The sequence below is a fragment of the Pelophylax lessonae genome (genome assembly GCF_965119305.1).
Source record: "Pelophylax lessonae genome assembly, chromosome: 1".
Classification (NCBI taxonomy): domain Eukaryota; kingdom Metazoa; phylum Chordata; class Amphibia; order Anura; family Ranidae; genus Pelophylax; species Pelophylax lessonae.
In genome coordinates this window covers 329,019,217-329,045,500 of record NC_138768.1, presented here as the reverse complement: position 1 = coordinate 329,045,500, position 26,284 = coordinate 329,019,217, and the positions used below count along the sequence as shown (strand labels likewise).

At 42.1% G+C, this 26,284-nt stretch overlaps 1 protein-coding gene across 2 annotated transcripts in view; it reads right to left on the bottom strand.

The window, feature by feature from the left end:
* The window catches only part of LOC309568216 (uncharacterized protein C14orf93), a 54,273-nt gene that overhangs the window by 12,695 nt on the left and 15,294 nt on the right, over positions 1-26,284 (bottom strand). For both annotated transcript variants that reach the window (XM_082273866.1, XM_082273867.1), the window contains exons 3-5: positions 16,848-17,186; positions 1,441-1,502; positions 1,121-1,224 (exon numbers count right to left, since the gene is read on the bottom strand). In XM_082273866.1, the coding sequence (XP_082129992.1) occupies positions 1,121-1,224; positions 1,441-1,502; positions 16,848-17,186 (505 nt within the window). The remainder of the gene's footprint in view (positions 1-1,120; positions 1,225-1,440; positions 1,503-16,847; positions 17,187-26,284) is intronic.

The window sequence follows — 26,284 nt, the reverse complement described above, 5'->3', positions numbered from 1 at the left end:
ATATATATATATATATATATATATATATATATATATATACACTATTGTTTGTAGACGCTACAATTTTCACACAAACTAATTAGTGTATACTTATTGGGGGTTTTTTTTTTTTTTTTTTTTTTACCAAAAACATGTAGCAGAATACATTTTGGCCTAAATGTATTAAGAAATTTGATTTTTTTTTTAACTGGATATGTTTTATAACAAAGTACAAAATAATGTTTCCAATTTTTTGGCTTTTTTCGTTTATAGTGCATAAAAATAAAAAATGCAGTGGTGATCAAATACCACCAAAAGAAAGCTCTATTTGTGTGAAAAAAATTATATAAATTTAATTTGGGTACAGTGTTGCATGACCGCACAATAACCTGTTAAAGTAGTGCACTGCTAAATAGCAAAAAAAATCCCTGGTCATGAAGGGGGTAAAATCTTCCTGGGCTGAAGTGATAATGTGTTGGTGGCAAAGGTCACCAGGGCAAATAAAGGAGTGAATCCTCCTAGTGGGGACACAGACAGCAATAAAAACTTGAAGGGTCGAATCCTCCCCTACAAAACTTAAAGAAAAATGTTTGTCCTTGCATGCATTTAAAAAGGTGAGATTATACAACCTCGCGGAAATGCAGACTATGCTTGTGTATTTTACAATTTTTTTCAACACTAGAGGGAGTCTCCTGCATGTGAATAACTACCTTATTTCCAACATCCTCAATGTCAAAGTGACCAATAGACTGGGCTAATTTCTAAAAGCACCGGCTGAGTCATATTTATTTTCTCAAGAATGTTAGTATCATTATGTATCTGTATCTACAACCAATGTTAATCGTTATATATGTGAATTTTAATACGCAGGATAATTGATGTCTGCCTACAAAATGTCATTTAAAAAATTTTTTATGATAGGTACGCAGTGCTTCAAATTTACATCATAGACCTAGAAAGGCACATTTAAATTCCAGGTGGGTCAACTATCTTTCTAAAAAGCAGTGAAAATAAATCTTTTTTTTTTTATTCAAACAGGGACATTAAGAGCATTAGGGCAGTTTACTGTAATTAAAAAGCCTGTTTTTAAATGTTTGGGCTGTGCATCTTACAATGCAGTGTTTAATGGTAGCTGTGTTACCTTTTAGTTCCTTGTCCGTGTAACGATGGGCACTGGAAATCAGCTCTTGTTTCAGTTTTTCCACCAAGAATTTTAAAACAGAAATATTCCATGATGACTTGATGCTGCAATGGAATAACACACAGCAATCAAAACATGTACAAGCCAAATTTTCAATTGATCAGTTTTAGATACCTGTGGCCTGCACACACATACTTTCCCAGAGACACAATAAAAAAGCCATTTTCTAAATGTTGGCACTCACCACAGGTATGCATGCATACTACTAAATCTATTGCTGCAAATGATATTAGACTTCTAACACATGACATTATCCTCACCTTTCTGAGCCATTGAAACGCTTGTTATTAGAGATGTGATTGTGAATGTTATGCACCAGTTTCTAAAAAAGAAATAAAAATTACAGTTACCATATGAAGTTTAATAACAACCATTTAACAATTCTCTTATAACAGGGCTTATAGTGGATGTAAACCCTCACATATACCCAGTGAAGTGAACAGCCTCAGATGATACACAGAGATGAAAAAACTCTACTTACAAAAGTTTTTTTTGTTTCATCTGTCTTCAGCTTTGTACACTGTTTAGAAAGTGAACATTGTGTTAGAATTTTTTCTTCCTGTTCCAGCGCTGGGTGTGAGGTCTTAGAATACACTGTGTGACAGCTGATTGGAGGAAAGCCACATAGGCAGAGGAAGAAAGAAACATGCAGAGCTGTACTGTGAGTAGACCAGCTCTCTGCTAATCTATCTCTATGCACCCACCCCGACACAAATTTCTAGCTGCTTTTATTTTGTGTGTCGGAGAGCTTGTCAGAAGTTATCATGCTGATAACAGAGGAACGGAGCAGCAGAAAGGCATGGAACTTAGGGCTTTGGAGAGAGATAAGTAAACTCTACAGATATATGTGCCCAGGTCAAATTTAATGAATGGGGTTTACATCCACTTTAAGGAAAACAGTTAAATACAAGGATTAAATATATACATGTAAACTGCTTTATCTGCCAAAGCATTTGTAAATCTTGAAAGCCAGTCTTGTGATCCAGGCACCCCCGTCATGCTATATAAAAAACACCATAATTTTCTATTTCACCTTATGTTATCTGCATGCTTCCATTTTTGGGGTAACCTGGAAGGTCACTTTATATGCTTCTATGACCTCACCTTTAGAAGTATTTGGAGGGTGGTGTATATATGTTTCTATAGGAATGTCACATTCTCTTTACCCTGATGAAGTCTGGGAAAAATGAAACGAGTTGGGAAGTGAATGTGACATCATTACTCATCTTAGTGGTGTCAGTAATTATGAGTGCCATCTAAGCAGTAATCACCTTTTATTGAGAGACTGGTTTATACTGAGATATTTGTTAAATAGAAACTACTAAACTGTACAAGTTTTTTTATATGCATCTTCTTCTCCTGAATGGCTGATATAATAAAACCACTTGAGAATAAAGGAAGAGTGTTATAGATACACACTGACATAGGAGATCTTCTTACATAGGGCTATATATTAGTATATAAACAGAGGGACGATGAGTTTATTGGCTTTTGAGAGAAGCAATTGTTACAGAATTAAGCAGAGATTCATCTGTTCATTTTTATACGGAGGCTTTGCACGGCACACTATTGCGCAGATTACTTAAAGTTGAGCTCCAGGATAAGAAAATATTGTCTAAATACAAGAATCATGTGTATTCTTCCCTGAATTTTAATGTACTTTGTGTATTTCTTCCTAATATGTGCACAATTCTGTGTGCAACTTAACTTCTGTGCAGGAGCTTCCTGTAAAGACCAGTCACTGCTGCTCTCTCTCCTAGTGCAGGGTGACTGGTCATGTCTCCGCCCCCTCCTGTAGTTTTCTGCAGGACACATGTAGTGAGTTGGGCGTACTGGGCGCCTCCCACAGCTCTGCTCTATGTACAGGCTGTGTACAACATGGTGATGATGTCACTGCTAGTTTTACAAGGTAGTGTCTATGGTTTCAAATGCATTTGTTGCACACAAAGTGGATTTATATATTTTTTTTGTGTCTGGAGTTCAGCTTTACAGTTTATTATTAGTTTTTAGATTTTTTTCTGGACACTAGCACTTATAAAAGTTTAAGTACATGGCTACACAATGGAGCTGGATTAGAAGCGGTTCAAACTTAAACTGTGCACAGGGTTTTTTACTGTTAGGGTGGTAAGGATGTGGAACCCCCTTCCACAGTTGGTGGTGCCAGCGGAGAGTGTAGATACGTTCAAAAAACATTTGGATGTATTTCCTAGCAAACACAACATACAGGGATATGGAAAACAATAGTCACACACTCAAACAGGTTAAACTGGATGGACTGGTGTCTTTATTTACCTTACCAACTATGTAAGTAAAGGTTTATAAGATTTATGTTTGTAATATTGATTTATTGGCAGTGCTTAGAATTTTAGCACTGCATATAAATCAAGGTTCTGGCCATTTAAAATGCTTCTATATTCAATTATAGCTACTTAGAAATGTGAGATAATATTATATATATTTTTTTATTTTAGATAAAGTTACTGTGCAGGCAGAAAGCATTGGCTTAGTATATAAAAACCACACTGCTGTGAGTAAGACTTTGTTCTATTGGGTCATGCTGCTCCAGATAAATTTAAACTTGTATATTTTTCTTACTAAAGCAAAGAACAGAGTGCAAACTACAGACTCCCACAGTACAACAATGAATTCCAAATTGTCTTTTACCGGTCTGGCTCCTCCACGCTATTGATAGTGGCATTTGTTTAGCTGCGTAGTTTACTTAATAGCTTCATTTTCACTTTTATTAACCACTTAAGCCCCGGAAGATTTTACCCCCATTCCGACCAGGGGGTATTTTACGACTCGGCACTGCGTGACTTTAACTGACAATTGTGCGGTCATGCAATGTGGTACCCAAACGAAATTTACGTCCTTTTTTTCCCACAAACAGAGCTTTCTTTTGGTGGTATTTGATCACCTCTGCGCTTTTTATTTTTTGCGATATTAATAAAAAAAGAGCGAAAATTTTGCAAAAAAATGACATTTTCAACTTTGTCTTTTAAAAAATATCCAATATACTCAATTTATGTATTTTTTTTTGGCCAAAATATATTTAGCTACATGTCTTTGACAAAAAAAAATTCAATGAGCGTATTTTTATTGGTTTGCGCAAAAGTTATAGCGTCTACAAACTATGGTGTAAATACAGAAATTTACGCAGCTTTAATTTTTGACTGCCTATCTCATTTCATGAAGTGCTAAAATGGCAGGGCAGTACAAAACCCCCCCAAACTACCACTTTTTGGAAAGTAGACATCCTAAGGAATGTTCTGAGAGGCATGTTGAGCTCATTGAATATTTCATTTTTTTGTCACAGGTGTTTGAAAAATGACTAAAAATTTTTTTTTTTTTTTTTTACACAAAGTTGTCATTGAAATGATATATTGCTCACACATGCCATGGGTATATGTGTAATTACACCCCAAAATATATTCTGCTGCTTCTCCTGAGTACAGGGATACCACATATGTGGGACTTTTTGGGAGCCTAGCTGTGTACGGGACCACAAAAACAAATCCCCACCATCAGAATTTCAAAGGGCGTACATTTTTCATTGCATTTTCTCACTACCTCTAACGGTTTAGGAGGCCCTGAAATGTCAAGATACCACAAAACCCCCCCAAATGACCCCATTTTGGAAAGTAGACACCCCAAGCTGTTTGTTAAGAGGCATGGTGAGTCCATGGAATATTTTATATTTTACCACAAGTTTTGGGAATATTACTATTTTTTTTTTTTATTTTTTTTTTTTACACAACGTTGTCACTAAAAGATAAAATTCTCACACATGACATGGGTATATGTGGAATTACACCCCAAAATACATTCTGCCACTTCTCCTGAGTATGGGGATGCCCCATGTGTGAGACTTTTTGGGAGCCTAGCTGTGTACAGGACCGCGAAAACCAATCAACACTCCCAGGTTTTCTAATGGCGTAAATTGTGCATGTCACCTCTGCACTACCTGTCACAGTTTCGGAGGCCCTAAAATTCCAAGATAGCACAAACCCCCCCCAAATGACCCCATTTTGGAAAGTAGACACCCCAAGCTATTTGCTGAGAGGCATGGTGAGTCCATGGAATATTTTATATTCTGCCACAAGTTCCGGGAAATACATATATATATATATTTTTTTTTTTTTTTTTCACAAAGTTGTCAGTAAATGAAATATTGCTCACACATGCCATGGGTATATGTGAAATGACACCCCAAAATACATTCTGCTGCTTCTCCTGAGTACAGGGATACCCCATGTGTGAGACTTTTTTGCAGTCTAGCCGAGTACAGGTCCCCGAAAACCAGTCCCCGCTTTCAGGCTTTCCAAGGGCGTAAATTGTTGATTTCACTCCTGACTACCTATCACAGTTTCGGAGGCCCTAAAATTCCAAGATAGCACAAAACCCCCCCAAATGACCCCATTTTGGAAAGTAGACACCCCAAGCTATTTGCTGAGAGGCATGGTGAGTCCATGGAATATTTTATATTTTGCCACAAGTTCCGGGAAATATATATATATATATTTTTTTTTTTTTCACAAAGTTGTCAGTAAATGAAATATTGCTCACACATGCCATGGGTATATGTGAAATGACACCCCAAAATACATTCTGCTGCTTCTCCTGAGTACAGGGATACCCCATGTGTGAGACTTTTTTGCAGTCTAGCCGAGTACAGGTCCCCGAAAACCAGTCCCCACTTTCAGGCTTTCCAAGGGCGTAAATTGTTGATTTCACTCCTGACTACCTATCACAGTTTCGGAGGCCCTAAAATTCCAAGATAGCACAAAACCCCCCCAAATGACCCCATTTTGGAAAGTAGACACCCCAAGCTATTTGCTGAGAGGCATGGTGAGTCCATGGAATATTTTATATTTTGCCACAAGTTCCGGGAAATATATATATATATATATTTTTTTTTTTTTTTTTACACAAAGTTGTCAGTAAATGATATATTGCTCACACATGCCATGGGTATATGTGAACTGACACCCCAAAATACATTCTGTTGCTTCTCCTGAGTATAGGGATACCCCATGTGTGAGACTTTTTTGCAGTCTAGCCGAGTACAGGACCCCGAAAACCAATCATCGCCTTCAGGCTTTCCAAGGGCGTAAATTGTTGATTTCACTCCTGACTACCTATCACAGTTTTGGAGGCCATGAAATGCCAAGACAGCACAACCCCCCCCCAAATGACCCCTTTTCGGAAAGTAGACACCCTGAGCTATTTGCAGAGAGGCATGTTGAGTGTTTTGCAGATCTCACTTTTTGTCACAAAGTTTTGGAAATTGAAAAAAGAGGAAAAAAAATGCATTTTCCTGTTTTTTCTTCATTTTCCAAAAAAAATTAGAGCTGCAAAATACTCACCATGCCTCTCAGCAAATAGATTGGAGTGTCTACTTTGCAAAATGGGGTCATTTGGGGGGGGTTTGTGCAATCTTGGCTTTTTATGGACTTCAAAACTGTGATAGGTAGTAAGGAGTGAGATCAACAATTTACGCCCTTAGAAAGCCTAAAGGTGCGCATTGGTTTTCCGGGTCCTGTACGCGGCTAGACTGGCAAAAAGTCTCACACATGGGGTATCATTGTACTCAGGAGAAGCAGCAGAATGTATTTTGGGGTGTCATTTCACATATACCCATGGCCTGTGTGAGCAATATATCATTTACTGACAACTTTGTGTAAAAAAAAATAAAAAAAATTTTTTTCCTCGAAACTTGTGGCAAAATATAAACTATTCCATGGACTCACCATACTTCTCAGCCAGTAGCTTGGAGTGTCTACTTTGCAAAATGGGGTCATTTGGGGGGGTTTTGTGCCATCTTGAAATTTCAGGGCCTCTGAAACTGTGACAGGTAGTCAGGGGTAAAATCAGCAATTTACGCCATTAGAAAACCTGAAGATGTGGATTGGTTTTCGGGGGCGCGTACACAGCTAGGCTCCCAAAAAGTCTCACACATGTGGTATCCCTGTACTCAGGAGAAGCAAAAGAATGTATTTTGGGGTGTCATTTCACATATTCCCATGGCATGCATGAGCAATATATCATTTAGTGACAACTTTCTGTAAAAAAACAACAAAAAAAAAAAAAATAATAATTTTCCCGAAACTTGTGGCAAAATATAAAATACTCCATGGACTCACCATGCCTCTCAGAAAAAAGCTTTGGGTGTCTACTTTTCAAAAAGGGGTCATTAGGGGGGTGTTTGAACAGTTCCGGCATTTTATACTCAATCTTATCCACACATCACCCACTCTTCTAACCACTTGAAAACCAAGCCTTTTCTGTGCCTTTTTGTTTACATGAAAAAATATTTTTTTTTTACTAGAAAATTACTTTGAACCCCCAAACATTATATATTTTTTTAAAGCAGAGGCCCTATAGAATAAAATGGTGGATGTTGCAAATTTTTTTGTCACACGGTATTTGCGCACAGATTTTCCAAACGCAATTTTTGCGAAAAAAATACATTTTTTTTTAATTTATTGCACAAATACACTATATAATTCCAATTTTTTTGGTAAAATTTAAAAGATGATCTTATGCCGAGTTCATAGACACCTAACATGACATGCTTTAAAAATTGCGCATGCCTGCGCAGCGACAAAAACGTATGTACATTTTTGAAAACCTTTAAAAGTCTCTACAGGTTACCACTTTAGACTTACAGAGGAGGTCTACTGCAAGAATTACTGCACTCGATCTGGCGATCGCGGCGATACCTCACATGCATGCTGCAATTGTGGTTTACATATGACACTAGACCACCGCTTGCATGCGCCATTGCGCGCAAGCACCGGGGGTAAGGGGGGGGGCTCAATTTTTTTTTTTTTTTTTTTCTTTTGCTTTTTTATGTTATTTTGACACCTTTCCTTTAATTTTTTTTTTTTTAAATCATTTTTATTGTTATCATAGTGAATTTAAATATCCCCTATGATAGCAATCTGTAGTGACAGGTACTCTTTTTAAAAAAAATTGGGGTCTTTTAGACTCTAGATCTCTCCTCTGACCTTAACGCATCTGACCACACCAAAATTGGTGTGATAAAATACTTTCCCAATTTCCCAATGGCCCTGTTTATTTCTGGCGAAACAGAAGTCATAAAATGCTCGTAGCCTCCGGCATCTTAGGCCATAGAGATGATTGGAGCCATTCTCATCTCCAATTAGCTCTATGGTTAGATAATTGAACCACCGGCTGCACTCTCGGGTTAACCGGTGGGACAGGAGAGCCAGAGAAAAACCATGGAAGGCTGCGGAAGGCGGCGGTGGGGGGGGGGGGAGGCCCCTCCCACTGCATGTAAAAGCAGTCTAGCGGCCAATTACCTGCTAGAATTGCTTTTACATGTAAGCCGACCGCTGGCTGTAAAAAACGATACCAAGATGATGCCTAAATCTGCAGGCATCATCCTGGTATAACCACTCAAAGTCCAGCAACGTACCAGTACATTGCTGGTCCTTGTTTGGCATATAGGTTTTTTTTTTTTTCATGCAGCCCGTGGGCTGAACGGAAAAAAAGAGAACCTATCAGAAATCAGCACAGGAATAATGCGTAGTATTACTCATCATTAACCGCCCAAACAACCACCCACTGAATTTAATGATGGGTATACACGACACTATCCACGTATACCAAAATAGGATTTTAACTGCAGTGCTGAAATCAGAAAATCACCACAGCTGCTATCAGCAAAGGTATCCATATATGCTGAGCGCAAACGCTGTTTGTGTCAGAATATATAAAATCAATGCGTGGTAGCCGACGAGGGACCTGCAAGAGAAACAGGTCACAAAAGAATGAAAAAACAAACAAAGGACATTGAAAAAAAGTATAGTAGGAAGGAGTAGAAGGACATATAAAATGACTGACAACAACAGTTTTTGGATTTTCATCATTAACCGCCCAAACAACCACCCACTGAATTTAATGATGGGTATACACGGCGCTATCCACGTATACCAAAATAGGATTTTAACTGCAGTGCTGAAATCAGAAAATCACCACAGCTGCTATCAGCAAAGGTATCCATATATGCTGAGCGCAAACGCTGTTTGTGTCAGAATATATAAAATCAATGCGTGGTAGCCGACGAGGGACCTGCAAGAGAAACAGGTCACAAAAGAATGAAAAAACAAACAAAGGACATTGAAAAAAAGTATAGTAGGAAGGAGTAGAAGGACATATAAAATTACTGACACCACAACAGTTTTTGGATCCTTTTATTTTTCTTTCTAACTGTTCCTTTACTTCTTGATTTGGGAGGGACTGCGATCATCTGCGATCTTCTCTTCCAGCTTGGGTCTCTCAAAATGTCGATGGACATCCAACATCCTTCGAGACCCTGTGTTTATGTGCCCTACACTGTGTCGTGCTGTACCCTACGCTAATAATCCACTAGTGTATGGTAGCGCTCGAAACATTCCCCGATGCAGAGACCAGGTTGGTCAGGACATTTGGGACAATAATAACGGGTGTCACGCCTAAATCCGCGCTTGCTACAGACACGACATCTTCTTTGGGGCCATCTTTGGGTAGGGGTACTCGGGAGGACATGTGAAAAATGCCTCTCATGCAGCCGACTCACTGCATCTGGAAGGGGAAGTTGGGCAGGCATGCCTCCTGGGTACAGGTAGGCAAGGATGATCTCTTCCTGGAATTCCCGGAAAGATCCAGTTCGTCCTGACGCCCTGTATAGGACAAAGGCGTTCAGCATAGCCAATTGGTATAGGTAAACAGACACTTTTTTGTACCAGCGTCTGGCTTTACGGGCAACTAAATACGGCGCCAAAAGCTGGTCGTTAAGGTCCACCCCTCCCATGTTAAGGTTATATTCGTGGACACAGAGGGGTTTCTCCACAACGCCAGTTGCCGTAGGAATTTGGATCGTCGTGTCTGGGTGAAGGGAGGACAGAACATAAACATCCCGTGTATCCTTCCACTTCACCGCAAGTAATTTGTCCGTTTTCAAGCAGGCTCTCGCCCCCCGACTAAGACGGGAATCTACAAGCCGTTGGGGGAAGCCCCGGCGATTAGGTCGCACGGTGCCACATGCGCCAATTTGTAAATCAAGAAGGTGACTAAATAGTGGCACGCTTGTATAAAAGTTGTCCACGTACAAATGGTACCCCTTTCCGGATAAGGGTGACACCAAGTCCCAAACGATCTTACCGCTGCTCCCTATGTAGTCTGGGCAGTTGGGGGGCTCCACACAGCTATCTTTTCCCTCATAGACCCGGAAACTAACTGTATAGCCTGTGGCCCTGTCACACAATTTATACAGTTTGACCCCGTACTTGGCACGCTTGCTGGGGAGGTACTGTTTCATAGCAAGGCGGCCAGTAAATTTAATCAGGGACTCGTCAACGCAGACAACTTGTTCGGGGGTAAACAAGGCTGCAAACCGCTGATTGAAGTGGTCTATGAGGGGCCGAATTTTGTGGAGCCGATCGTATGCAGGGTCTCCCCGAGGACGACAGAGTTCATTGTCGCTGAAATGCATAAATCGCAGAATTTGCTCGTATCTCGTCCTGGACATAGAGGCAGAGTACATGCGCATATGGTGAATTGGGCTAGTGGACCAATATAGCCGCAATTCACTCTGTTTAGTTATGCCCATGTGGAGGGAAAGGCCCAGAAAGATCTTAAATTCGGAAACCGTTATAGGTTTCCAGCCGAATTGTCTGGCAAGGTGTGAATTTGGGTTGGCGGCGATGAACTGTTGTGCATACAAATTTGATTGATCCACAATAGATCTGTAAAGATCTTCCGTGAAGAACAGCTCAAAAAAGTTCAGGGGCGTAAAACCAGCTGTCTCCACGTGGATTCCAGGTTGGGCGGTGAATGGGGGAAGTACTGGCGCTGTAGTATCGGTGGGTTGCCAATTAGGAAATGCCAGCGCATCAGGGAGGGCACTATGGGCTCTACGGGCCTGTCTTCGAATACGCGGTGGCTGCGGGCCACTACTTGTGCTAGCCACCGCACCAGCTTCAACTGCACTTAGGGGACTCGCCACGTCACCAGGTCTTACTGCAGTGCTGGTTGTACTAGGTCCAGGTTGTACTAGGCCGCTGGCGCTTGCCAGGTCGCCAGAAGGATGAGCGGCACTAGTACCCACACTCTGCTCCATACGAGCACCCTGCGATTCCTGCATCACAACAACTTCAGAATGGGGTCGGGTACGCCTGGGTCTAACAGGGACCCATCTGTCGTCGGAGCTATCTGTCAGGGAGCCGCTGCCGTCATCAGGTTCATATACTGACACTAATTCGGTCATTGTAGCTTCCCCTTCGCTATCAGATGACTCGGTCAGCATATAACTGAGAAGCTCTTCATCCCTGTACGAACGTTTGGTCATTTTGGCAACTAAATTTACTCGTACAGTGATGCGACTCACAGGTAATAAAAGCACCTGGTTGTCGAAGACTATTTCAAGCGCTACAAAAAAAACTGCTAATGCTAGCAGGGATCAGGCCTGACTCTGCTAACACAGCGGTTTTGTGTCTTGTGTTTTTTTGCAAGTGACAGTAATCTATTGATTACTACACTTGCCTGGGTGAAAGGGTTAAACGCAGGTGCTGGCCGGAATCAGTACTGATCGTGCAAACACCGCGTTTTGGGAACCCTAAACTATGGGGGCGCTAGTATAGTTCTGATCAGATCAGATATTGATCTGTTCAAACACTATACTAGAAATGGAAGTGTAGGTGCGTGCGTGCGTGCGTGCGTGCGTGCGTGTGTGGCAATCAAGGGGTTACTTCTAAACTATGCGCTGGGGATCTGGGGGGGGTGGCGGGGACCCTAAACCTCCTTTGGGAAAGAAACTAGCTAGCTAGCGCAACCTCAAGTCACAATGACACCAATACAAAATACAGTAAAAACAGTATATTATGTGTGTATTAGTGCTAATGTGACAGAGGGTGTAGGGGTTAACGGGATGTGATCAGGGGGGGATCAGGGGTTTAAATCTTTATTGGAAGGGACTGGCGGGTATCCTAAGGATAAAAGGAACGGTGGCAAGCGCTAAACCTGGTCACAAGTCACACTTATACGGGTATATAGAAAATGCTATATACTGTATACAGTGTGCGTTGTGGCAGGGGGTGTAGGGGTGATCAGGAGGGGATCAGGGGATTAAATCTTTATTGGGCGGGTGGGGGGGACCCTAAACCTGCTTGGGACACAAACTTAGTCGCCTGCGCTAATTCTGATCACAATGACACTAATACAAAAATACAAAAACACAGTATATTACGTTTGTATTAGTGCTGATGTGACAGAGGGTGTAGGGGTTAACTAGCGGTGATCAGGGGGGGATCAGGTGGGATCAGGGGCTTAAATCTTTATTAGGGGGGGGTGGCGGGTAATTCAAGTGGAAAAAGGGGGGTCGCAAGCGCTAGACCTGACCACAAATCACACTTATACGGGTATATAGCAAAATGCTATATACTGTATACGGTGTGTGTTATGGCAGGGGGTGTAGGGGTGATCAGGGGGGGGTCAGGGGCTTAAATCTTTATTGGGCGGGTGGCGGGGACCCTAAACCTTCTTGGGACAGAAACTTAGTCGCCTGCGCTAATTCTGATCACAATGACACTAATACAAAAATACAATAACACCGTATATTGCGTTTGTATTAGTGCTGATGTGACAGAGGGTGTAGGGGTTAACGGCGGTGATCAGGGGGGGTTCAGGGGGGATCAGTGGGTTAAATCTTTATTAGGGGGGGGTGGGGGGTAATTTGAGTGGAAAAGGGGGGGTCGCAAGGGCTACACCTGTTCACAAATCACACTTATACAGGTATATAGGTATATGCTATATGCTGTATATAGTGTGTGTTGTGTCAGGTGCTGTAGGGGTTAATTGGGGGGGCGATCGGGGGTGAAATGTGCCTATCTAACTGTGTGTGGGTGTGCTTGGTGCAGTACTCACAGTAAGATGTGCTCTCCTCTCACGCTGGATCCGAAAAGACCGTTGTGGGGGGAGGGCACATCTCCTCTAAGCCTGTGTTTACATTTCACAGGCTTAGAGGATGATCTGATTGGGCAGGACCGATCAACAGGTCCAGACCAAAAATGATTGGCCTGGACCTGATGACTGATCGGTTCTGAACCCAATCGAGTCATCATCGGCGGCGGGGACGCGCGGGAGCGCGCACAGGGCCGGCAAATTGTGCTGACGTAGGCCTACGTCAGTTTGCCTGGCCGGGGCTGAGTGCCGACGTAGATCGTCGTGCGCCGGTCGTAAAGTGGTTAAATACTACAGCGAGTTCTATGTAGTTAACACACGGAGGATATAGATATAAAATTCTAAAAAAAAAAAAAAAAAAAAAAAAAAAAAGAAAGAAAAAACATTTTTTTTTTCTTTTTCCCGGATAACCTGTGTCTTCTTTATTGGAGCAGAGGAAGACAAGCTGTGGCTATCCTGCTGTTGTGAAATCAAAATGTTCCTTCATGTCCTACCATGATTCCTTTACGAATCAGTCTACGTTATAACATCCCATGCAATTACAGAGCTATTTTTTTTTTAGGAATTTTTTAAGCAATCAACCTTTTACATACATTTAGCAAAAAACAGCCACATACACAACAGAATTACACCTACAGTATATGAACCATTTAACTGCTGAATGATTGGCAATGTAATGCAGGTACAATTCCGCCCCAATCATCACAACTCTTCCAGCATTACAAAGGCATTATGAGGTCTATGACATGCTTTAAAGCCTGCAGTTCTGCAGACTTGGTGCCACTAGTCCAACTCTCATCTGTATTAGGGTAAGGTAGATAGGTGTTTTTGCCAAAAATGCTTCTTTTGCATTTAACATATCACACCTCAAATGCATGCAATTGAATACAAAGGTTCAGCAAAAGCTGTATCTTCTGCACTGCAAATGCATCCTAATAGGATCTGCTGCGTTTAAGGAAACACAACTCCATGCAGGTCAAATACATCTTTTGGACAGTCATCCACACTGCACCATTGAAGTGAATTTGATTCTTCAGACTTGCATTTTATGATTTTCAAACACACAACACATGTAGGAAAACAAGGCCCATACACATGTACCCAAAGTTAGCAAATGTAAAACATCAATAAGCCCCGCCACTTCTCTCCAATTTAATACGCTTTGCTTGCAAACACTACCATAGTGTTATACATGGAAATCTGCGCTTCCCCTATGTGTTCAAATCAAAAACCTTTAAACTCAAATACAAAATTATATATCCCATACTTTTACTCTGTGCAAAAGAAATATGTGTGACAAAGTCCATATATTCTTCACAATATGGGACATACAATATATGTATATTAAAAAGTCTGCGCTTCAAAGTGCAATCAAACATACATATGTACAAGTTCATGAAAAGTGCATTCCACTAGTTATAAAGTGCAGTTGTACAAGAAAGTTGCTATAAAACTTAACAATAAGGTGCTCTGTGCCTGTAACTCCAAAAGATTCCTCAAGCTCCTGCCACCATCAGAGTCCCCAACAGGGACCAATCTCACTGATGGCAGTTGCCTACCTAAGGCCCCTTTCACACACGGAGTCTGTCAGGTGGACTCCGTTTTTCTCAGCGGGGGATTGATCCGCCGATCCCAGCTGAGCAGGCGGATGACAGCTGTGTCTCCGCGCTGTGTGCGGAGACACAGCTGTCAGGTCCCCATGCATCTCTATGGGGGAATCGGATGGGAACGGATCGTCTGTCCATTCTCATCCGATCCGGTCCACCAGACGGATGGAAAATAGGGTTTCCATCCGTCCGGTTTTGACGGATCGGATGTCAGCGGACATGTCTCTGCTGACATCCGATGCCCCATAGAGATGCTAGGGGCGTCCATTCAGATCCGCCAAAAAAACTGACAGGCGGATTTGAACGGACTCCCTGTGTGAAAGAGGCCTATACTAAAGAAGGTAAATATGTGCCTTTAATCAGCTTTAAAGTCATGCCACTATCCAGGGACCAATGCTCTCCATATCAATAGCATACATTTAAAAGGAAGACAAAAACCATTATATCTCAACATTGTTTATTATAAGATCCTGTGTAAAAACTGTGTTCAAGAATGCCGCTGCTCTGATCCTCACTGGAGCCAGCGTGCATTCCAACAAAGAGGAAGTGATGCATTACCAGAAGTTTCTGTCTCTACACGTTTCGTCACATCCAGGACGTCATCAGGATGCACATATGTAATTTGATTGCACTTTGTAGCACAGACTTTTTTATACACGTATATATGTGCCATATTGTGTTGAATACTGTATATGGACTTTGTAGCACGGATTCCTTTTGTCACAGTGTATAAGTATGGGATATATGAATTTGTATTTATGAGCTTATAGCTTTTGATTTGAACACAAAGGGTAAGCGAACCTTTCCATTTATTAAACTTGTGTATGGGTATGGTGTGTAAGAATGCAGGCTATTAACAGCAGCAGCTACCCAAATTTTTATACACATTATTTATTCACGGGAATCCTTGCATGGGTTATTAAAATACAATTCACTCCCACACTAAGCCTAATTCCAAATTTTAACTATTATGTGGCATAGCAGTATGATGAGATTTTGAATAAATACAACTAAAATGGTTATATTAATTGGAGAGGGAATACCTTGACAGACCATGTTTATTTATATATTTGCCCTGAAATTACTGAATTTATTAAAGTATACAGTACCTAGCATCAGAATTATTTTTTTCATGCCAAGCCCATGCATGCCAAGTGTAACACTTACAGGTATTTACTATCTTTCACAGAGACCACAGTGCTCCCCCCAACAATGCCTTTTTCTGCTTCTCTCTCTACAGGGATGGCACGTTTTTGTTTAAGTATTGCCAAGGGTATTTTATTCGTGCACTGAAATACTGGCTTAAGGAAAAAAAAGCCAATTAAAGTTGTGTTCTCAAATATATGACAGACAGAATCCTTCTGCAGCCTCTCACCTCCTGACTTAGCACAATTTTATAAAGTCTGATCAATGGTGGGGAGAAGACAGAGGAAACACATTTTCCGTCCTGCAGCAATCTGACATCACCTCAGCCTAGGCACAGTGGCTTGCCTGGAACTCAAAGGCTGCTTTCTTAGGCCATTTACATACAATACTCCTGTTTGAGCATCTCCTTTTTCAGCCGTAAATTTGTCGCATATGCGTTTATGCAAATTTGCGTCTTTTCGCGCAAATGTATTTTCAGGCTTTTTTAAAATATGCAAATTAGCATTTTCAGATCAACAGTATGTTCCTGTGCGTTCATTTATGTGCAATTGAGCGTATTAGGCGTAAATTACTGTCCAAAAATGCAGATTTTTCTATTTTGTTCTTACTGAAGAATACAGGCACTTGTTTACGCACCTGTGTGCATAGGCACATTACAATGAATGGGCTGTATTTTAGCTCAGAAAAAAAAGCTGTACGGAGCATTTTTAAGCTGCATTTGAGATGCAAGAGGACTTATGATAAAAAAAAAATAAAAAAAAAACACAACATTATACTGTTGCTGTATATTGTGACATGCCAGGAATGTACTCATGTAGATTTTAAAAATTGCTGAAAGGTCCACTTTAAAGATCCTAAATATAATAAAATGACTGTTTGCAGTTAATGTATTTTTTTTACTCAGTAAGACAAATATGATGATTTCTCACAAATACATTATACATACTTACAGACAAAACTAGGTCTCGTTTTCTTCTAGAACATTTCTGGCCATGGCTTCGTTGGCGAGAGCTTGTGCCAGTATAATACGCCACAAATGGTGGCGACATGGGAGGCCTCATCTCTGTAGCATCTGGAGAAGTCTCTGCCATAATCAAGCCACCAGGACTAAGGGAGCCATCCTTCTGTATTAAAAGATGGGAATGTGCTGCCTTTATAATTGGAGGAGTTGCTTCATTTAGAACTTCCACGGTTTCCCTAAGAGGACGTGAATCAGTCACTGGCTTCACAAAGTTGGGTGGCAAAATCCTTTGGGCTGTTGATTCTGGAGTTAAAAAATCATCAATAGCCTGAAAGAATAAAACCAATGTCGTAATGCAGTTATACACAATATCCCAATTGAGTAGAATAAAAAAAAATTAAAAAATAAAAATAGAACTCCTAATGGCAGCTACTGTGTTAATATACAGATAGATGACTGGTGGTGGGAAAACATAGGCACTGAGCATGCACACAACAGATGGTATGAAGATAATACACCTGCCAGAATTACTGCAAACAGAAGCTGTCCCTATTAAAAGTGACAGACTGCGTCTCCCACTGGAGTGAAGTTGAATGGAGACTAAGCATACACAGGCTGTGAGTTGATATATTATGTACACATACACATGGCAGGCTGCAGAGGGGGCATTAAGCCAAAGGAATACGAGGCCACTGAGCAAGGAGCTAAAACCTATGCGTCACTATATTGGGTTTTGGTTAACTGCTGCAAGTGTAAAAGGAACACAGCCAGCCCTGTTTACACTCACATACAAATTGTCATGCCAAGCCATCAAATGGTGTCAGGATAATATTTAGGTAACATTTCAATCTGGTAAATAAGCACACATTTCGGAAAATACATTTGATCATACATTCTTCTATAACATACGTTTGTTCAGAATTTGGTTACCTTATTAAAATTATATGTAAACTCGAACAATAAATGTATCATATTTGCTCCATCATGAACTGTTAGGCCCCTTTCACACACGGTAGTCCGTCGGCAGACTCCGTTTTTCTCAGCGGGGGATCGCTCCGCCGATCCCCCCGATGAGCAGGCGGATGGCAGCTGTGTCTCCGCGCTGTGTGCGGAGACAGAGCTGTCAGATCCCCATTCTTCTATATGGGGGAATCAGATGAGAACAGATTGTCCGTTCATTCTCATCCGATCCGCCAGACGAATGGAAAATAGGGTTTCCATCCGCCTGGATTTGACGGATCGGAGGTCAGCGGACATGTCTCTGCTGACATCCGATGCCCCATAGAGATGCATGGGGCATCCGTTCAGATCTGCCTGAACAGGACAGACGGATCTGAACAGTCCGCTGTCCAGTACAGTTGTCACCTTAGGGCAGAAAGTGAGTGAATAGCAGGATTTTGAGATTTTAATAAAGGAAAAAAGGGTGAAAAAAGAAAATGAATGCGACCACCACATCTAAGGAGCTGAAAGCTGCAATATTATCAATTTTTGTTCTCTGATTTAGATACATTATAGGGCTGAATTCACACATCTCTGTTCCTGTGTGTTGTGTTGCACTTTAACACGCATTGCATTAAAGCCCATTTATTTTTAATAGGCTGCCAAAGCACAAAAATGGATCAAAAATGGATATGGGACATTTTTCTGATGCAGTACACCATGAAGCACAAAAGTGTGTTACTGTATGTTGTGCTGCAACGCATGTCTGTTGGAACTGGGTTACCTAAAAGGAGAAGTACAGCCAAAGCTCTTTTGGCTGTACTTCTCCTGTGAATCACGGGAAAGCAGTATGTTCTGCACTCCTGTGACCCATTTTTTAGCAGTCAGCTGACATCACAGAGCTGATCCAGGCTCTAAAAAGATCCCAACCATATGGTTGGTATCCACGCAGATACAGGGACCAACACTCAGCTCACCCTCCCAGCGAGACACTGAGAGCCCGAGCTAGCCGCTCATGCTCCCTCCACAGCCTAGCCCTCCTGTGAGCACGGGGGAGGCGGGGGACAGATCAGAGAGCCAGTGACTGACAGCCATAGCTCTCTGCTCACGGAGCACCAAGAACTGAGCGATCAGCAGTGTTATATCGCTTCGTTCTCAGTCTTAGAGCATGCAGAGAACAGATGCAGCGTTGGACCAATGCTGTATCCACCTAGAAAAAGTATGATTTCTAAAAAAAAAACCCTGAAAACTTCTCCTTTAAGCATTGGGATGCCATTCAAAGTAAAAAACACTGCAGCACACGAGCACATAAGTAACACAATAACACTCATGTTAATGCACCCTGTTGCAATGGTGTTTTCAGCTCTAAGGCTAGGTTCACATCTGACTGCACATGAGCGGTGGTTGCAAGTAATCACAGCTGTTTCAGCATTCACAACCACCTGCAGCCAAATCACGCTGTTCTGTCGAGATTCATTCTTAATGGCACCCTCACGCAACTCAACCCACAGCGGGTTTGTGGGTATGGGAACTGCAGGGAAATTGCATGGTGCATTTTTCAGCGGCCGTGTTGTGAAAAAGGTGCATGCACCTTTTTTCGGTGGAAAATGCAGGCAGAGAGGCTCATTCAAATGAATGGGCGGCCGTGCCCATGAAAACCCGCTAAGGTGTGAACCTAGTAGTGATCAACCGATATCGTTTGTTTCATTGCCGATACCGATATTTTGGCCAATGCATATAGGTATCGGCCCATATCTGCCGATATTTTCGGACATTTAAAAAAAATGTATTTTTTATTTTTTTACAGGTACTTTTGTGGAGGGATCTGGGGGTCTAAAAGACCCCCAAACCACTCCTCTGCACTTAAAAGCATTCAAAATCCCAAGTTTGGCTGTTTTGAATGCGGTCATTCCCCTCCCCTCCCGCTCCTTGTAATGACAGCCGAGTGGTTGTCATTACAAGACAGCCGACTGTCGGCTATGGACGCCGGTACCGGGGTGATGCATCTAGCTGCACTCATCGCTCCAGTGCAGCACTTTCCCGAAATATCGACAATATTGGTAACCTCAGGGGCCGATTACGATATAGCAGGGAAAGTGCAGATCGGCCCTCGATATATCGGCTTTGCCAATAATCGGTCGATCCCTAGAACCTAGGCTAAGAGTTTGGCTTTTTAAGCACAACTGAAGTCTAAAAATGTTAAAAAATACATGTTCTTCTTTCCCCAGCAGAGGGGGCGGGGCGGGTCGGGGCTTCGTGTCTGAATGGACACAGGGAGCTGTGACTCAGCTAGGGGGCCCCCATAGCAAGCTGCTTGCTGTGGGGGCACTGAACAGGAGGGAGGGGACAGGAGCACAGAAGAGGGACCCCAGAAGAGGAAGATTCCGGCTTCCCTGTGCAAAATCAACTGCACAGAGGATGTAGGTATAACATGTTTGTTATTTTTATAGGAAGAAAAACGAGACTTTACAGTCACTTTAAGTCCATTGCTCATTATTCCTTGTAAGATATAAAAGGTCAAGTGTATATGTGCATCTTGAAATCAGTATACATCAATGGACTAATTATTTCCTATCAAATGACAGATATGCAGAAAATAACGGTAGATCGCTTATGTTTCACCTGTTAATTATAGTCATCACCCCAATAAAAAGAAGTCAGTATTTAGTAATAACAATATTCATGCATCCCCCTTCAAATTCACATTATGCCTTCTGTCAAATGAAGATTTGCCATTTTGCTAATGCCCTTGACATGCTTTAACTAAAAAATCCTGATTCCAAATCTTGATGGCAATTCATTTTGTGCATACAAGAATTTCAGACATTTGCTTCCAGCCATTCCTAGTTTAGGTCATAAGACTAGAAGCTACTTGTGTAATCAAGTATGTTGGCACAAGCTTTTGACAAGCGTTGTCAGAAACCTCCAGTAAAGTCTATAACCTATAAGGAACTAAATGTGTTGGGTAAAGGCAGCATTAAAGAATTAAGACGGCAAATTGCAATAATCTGATAAGTTAACTGTTCATGACAAAATGACTATACTTTTCCCCAAAGCAATCCGAGTGAAGCTTTGCTTTACAACGCACACATGCTGCAGTGTCTTAAAAACTGCCTGTTAATAAAGTCGTTTCTAGTTCTTTGATAGTTTGGGGTCGATTTTCTAAAGGCAAATAGTCTGTTTACTTTGCAAAGGAATTGTCCCGAAGAAAAAGAAAATTAGGAGCAAGGTAAATAACACAGTATTTCTGCTTGCATAACTGGATGATGGAAATCAGCAGAGCTTCACCTCCTTCACTAAAGTAAGGGAACATTTGATTGCAAGTGAACAGACTTAGTACATCAAATGTTTTGAAAGCATGGACTTCACTGGCACCAGGAACTTCACCCATTATTTTAAAAATGAAAAGTTAGCAGCTACAAATACTGTAGCTGGTGAATTTACCAGTTCAATACCGGGCACTTTCACCCCCTTCCTGCCCAGGCCAATTTTCAGCGCTGTCACACTTTGAATGACAATTGCAGTGGGACACTGTACACAAATGAAATTGTTGTCATTGTTTTGAGACAATGAACTTTCTTTTGGTGGTATTTATTTAGTACTGAGGTTTTTATTTTTGCTAAATAAATGAAAAAGACCCCAAATTTTGAAGAAAATGAATAAAGTTTTTTTTAGTTTCTATTATAACATTTTGTGAATAAATATTTTTTTTCTTCACTGATGTGTGCTGATGAGGCTGCACTGAAGTCATTGTTGAGGCTGCACTGATGGGCATTGATGAGGCCGCACTGGTGAGGCTGCACTGATGGGCACTAATGAGCTGCACTGATGGGCGTAGATAAGGAGGAGGGGTCAGGGGGGGTTCACCCTCCCCCCCCCAGAGCGACCATCTACAGTGCCGCAGCTAGGCTAGTGTAGCCTTTCAGCCGCGGGAGCCGCACAGCACCCTGTCTCCTCAACGCACTGATATACAGTGCAGAGAGACCGCATACTTGGCAGCTATCCCACGGTGGCTGCATCCCAACTTATGTCCCATCCGAACCATGGGACAGCAGTAATGTCCCTTGTGCTGTACCCAGAACTTACAGACTCCCAGAATATGCAGTAAGATGTCGGGTACTGGAGCGCTCTCCAGCACCCAGCAATGAAAGGAACACTGTACTGTGGGTGGAGTTATCTCCGCCTACAGTACAGGCAAAGTCCCAGTCTGGAGAGAGAGAGAGAGAGAGAGCAGCGTAGGAGGCTCTGATCAGGAAAGAGATAATCAATTGGGCAGTGGAGGAGGCTGGGAATGAGCGGCATTCAAATGTAACCCCCTCATGACCACCAGTGCAGGGAGGTGGGTTAACTCGCTGTATGACCACAAATGCAAAAGGGGGAAGTGGGTTCAAATGTCGTTTCCATGACCACTAATGCAGGATGGGGGTTTACTTTCACTGTCACTGCCCCCCCCCCCACCATTGGTGGTCAATGGGTGTGAATGTTAATCCCCCCCATCACCCACCCACTAAGCATTGGTGGTCATATCAGTGAAATTTAAACCCACCACCCCCCCTTCTGCATTTGTGGTCATCCAGCAAAAGTTAACCAACCTCCCCTGCATTGCATTTCAATTCCACTGACCACCAACGTGGTAGTTTGGGGGCTAGAAGTATTGACACCGATGTTAGGGGTTATTTTTGCATCCACTGACACCAATTCTGGGGTTTTTTATTGCGTCCACTGACACCAATGCAAGAGATTATTATTCCATCCAGTGGTACCAGTGTTGGGGTTTAGTATTGCGCCCATTGACACCAATGCTGGGGGTTATTATTGCACCCACTGCCTCGTACTGTGGTTTGTTATTGTATCCACAGACTCCAATGCTGGGGGTTATTATTGCGTCCACTGACAGCAATGCTAGGGGTTATTGTTGCATCCACTGACACTAGCGATGGGGGTTATTATTGCATTCACGGTCACCAATGCTGGCCGTTAATAATGCGTCCACTGAAACTAGCACAGGTTTTATTAATGCGTCCACTGACACTAGCGCTGGGGGTTATTAACGCGTTCACTGACACCAAAGCTGGGAGTTAATATTGCATTCACTGACACTAATGCTGGGGGTTATTAATGTGTCCACCAACTCCAATGGAGGGGGTTTATTAATTTGTCCACCGACACCAATACTGGGGATTATTAATGTGTCTACTGATACCAATGCTGGGGGTTATTATTGCATCCACAGACACCAATGCTGGGGGGTTATTAAGGTTTCCACTGACACTAGCACTGGAGGTTATTATTGCATTCAATGACACCAATGTTGGGAGTTATTATTGCATCCACTGACACCAATGCTGGGTGTTATTACTGCATCCACTGACACCAATGCTGGGAGTTATTATTGCATCCGCTGACACCAATACTGGGGGTTATTAATGCGTCCACTGACACTAGTACTGAGGATTATTTTGCATCCACTGACACCAATGCTGCTGGTTATTATTGCATTAACTGATACCAATGCTGTGGGTTATTATTGGATTCAGTGACACCAGTGCTGTAATTCGGGGGGCAATTTAAATTCCAGGTATTTTATACAAAGTTATATTGTTCCAGCTTGGACCAATGCATGTTGTAACTACAGTCAGGTCCATAAATATTGGGACATCGACACAATTCTAATCTTTTTGGCTCTATACACCACCACAATGGATTTGAAATGAAACAAACAAGATGTGCTTTAACTGCAGACTGTCAGCTTTAATTTGAGGGTATTTACATCCAAATCAGGTGAACGGTGTAGGAATTACAACAGTTTGTATATGTGTCTCTCACTTTTTAAAGTGACCAAAAGTAATGGGACAATTGGTTGCTCACCTGTTCCATGGCCAGGTGTGTGTTATTCCCTCATTATCCCATTTATAAAGAGCAGATAAAAGGTCCAGAGTTAATTTCAAGAGTGCTATTTGCATTTGGAATCTGTTGCTGTCAAATCTCAATACGAGATTCAAAGAGCTGTCACTATCAGTGAAGCAAGCCATCATTAGACTGAAAAAACAAAACAAACCCATCAGAGAGATAGCAAAAACATTACGTGTGGTCAAATCAACTGTTTGGAACATCCTTAAAAAGAAAGAAGGCACCGGTGAGCTCAGCAACACCAAAAGACCCGGAAGACCATGGAAAACAACTGTGGTGGATGACCGAAGAATTCTTTCACTGGTGAAGAAAACACCCTTCACAACAGTTTGCCAGATCAAGAACACTCTCCAGGAGGTAGGTGTATGTGTGTCAAAGTCAACAATCAAGAGAAAACTTCACCAGAGTCAATACAGAGGGTTCACCACAAGATGTAAACCATTGGTGAGCCTCAAAAACAGGAAGGCCAGATTAGAGTTTGCCAAACAACATCTAAAAAAGCCTTCACAGTTCTGGAACAACATCCTATGGACAGATGAGACCAAGATCAACTTGTACCAGAGTGATGGGAAGAGAAGAGTATGGAGAAGGAAAGGAACTGCTCATGATCCAAAGCATACCACCTCATCAGTGAAGCATGGTGGTGGTAGTGTCATGGCGTGGGCATGTATGGTTGCCAATAGAACTGGTTCTCTTGTATTTATTGATGATGTGACTGCTGACAAAAGCAGCAGGATGAATTCTGAAGTGTTTCAGGCAATATTATCTGCTCATATTCAGCCAAATGCTTCAGAACTCATTGGACGGTGCTTCACAGTGCAGATGGACAATGACCTGAAGCATACTGCAAAAGCAACCAGAGAGATTTTTAAGGGAAAGAAGTGGAATGTTATGCAATGGCCAAGTCAATCATCTGACCTGAATCCAATTGAGCATGCATTTCACTTTCTGAAGACAAAACTGAGGGGAAAATGTCCCAAGAACAAGCAGGAACTGAAGACAGTTGCAGTAGAGGCCTGGCAGAGCATCTCCAGGCATGAAACCCAGGGCCTGGTGATGTCTATGTGTTCCAGACTTCAGGCTGTAATTGACTGCAAAGGATTTGCAACCAAGTATTAGAAAGTTGAAGTTTGATTTATGATTGTTAATCTGTCCCATTACTTTTGGTCCCTTAAAAAGTGGGAGGCACATATACAAACTGTTATAATTCCTACACCGTTCACCTGATTTGGATGTAAATACACTCAAATTAAAACTGAAAGTCTGCAGTTAAAGCACGTCTTGTTTGTTTCATTTCAAATCCATTGCATTGGTGTATAGAGCCAAAAAGATTAGAATTGTGTCGATGTCCCAATATTTATGGACCTGACTGTAAGTATATATTATACCCGACCAAAGCCGTTGGAAGTAACTGAAACAGAAACCACTACTCCAGTGATCTCTACTTTCTTCCAGGTCCTGTGCTGAGTGGCTGCCCTGATGCATTGATATCATGCCTCCTAACCTCGTCTGATAAGAGAATGCTTTGCCCCAAAGAGGCTTGCTGTGGGTGCAAGAAGAGGAGGATCGGGGCTCCGCTGTGTAAAACTATTGCACACAGCAGGTAAGTATAACATGTTTTTAAAAAAAAAAAAAAAAAAACCTTTAGCCCCCATTCACACTACCGTGACTTGTCAGGCGACTTGACAGCCTGACAAGTCGCGGTCCATTGACTGCTACAGGACCCGTTCTAATAGGAGCGACACAAGTCGCTCCGACTTAGAAAAAGGGTCCTGTACTACTTCGGAGCGACCTTGGAGCGACTTGCATAGACATTCTTAATATGAAGTCCATGCAAGTCGCGCCGAAGTCGCGGTGCACGGGACTTCACAAGTCGCCCCCGAAGTAGTACAGAGACGTGCCGCGCTAGTGTGAATGGGCTCTAAACCACTTCCCGCAAAATTACATACCTGTACATAATTTTGAGGAAGTGGTTGTACTAGCAACCGATGTGGCTAAGCAGCTGTTCTGCCGTGAGCACAGCAGCGAGAGGGGAGGCCCCCCCCCTTCCTCCCGCTGCTCCACCTAGGTCTCCCGTCCCACCGAGAGACCCGGAACAAAGCTGGAATCGGCTTTGATCGGGTCTCCGATGTAGTAACCTCGAAGTGGCGTAACAACGTCACTAACAGTTTATTTGGGAGCCAAAACTGAAGATTTTAACGTATTAAAAAACGCAGATTTTGGACCCCAGATACCTCCATAAAGAGTACCTGTCACTGTCTATTACTGTCACAAGGGATATTTAAATAAACAAGAAAAACTAAATTTTTTTTAACCACTTGCCGACCTGCCGCCGTAGTTATACTGTTGCAGGACGGCTCTGTTACGCGAAACGACGTGAGTGTACGTCGTTTCGTGTAGCAGTTAGTGGGGACGTGATGTCCACTGGCCACAGCTTTTTGAGAGCTGAAGGGGCTTTTTGAATGGAAACACCACACCGTTGAGGTCACAATCCCCACCTCAACCAGTCAGAGAAAGCCTTGTAATTGCTGATAAAATACAAGACTTCCTGTGAATGGCTGCACAACGGGCAGCCCA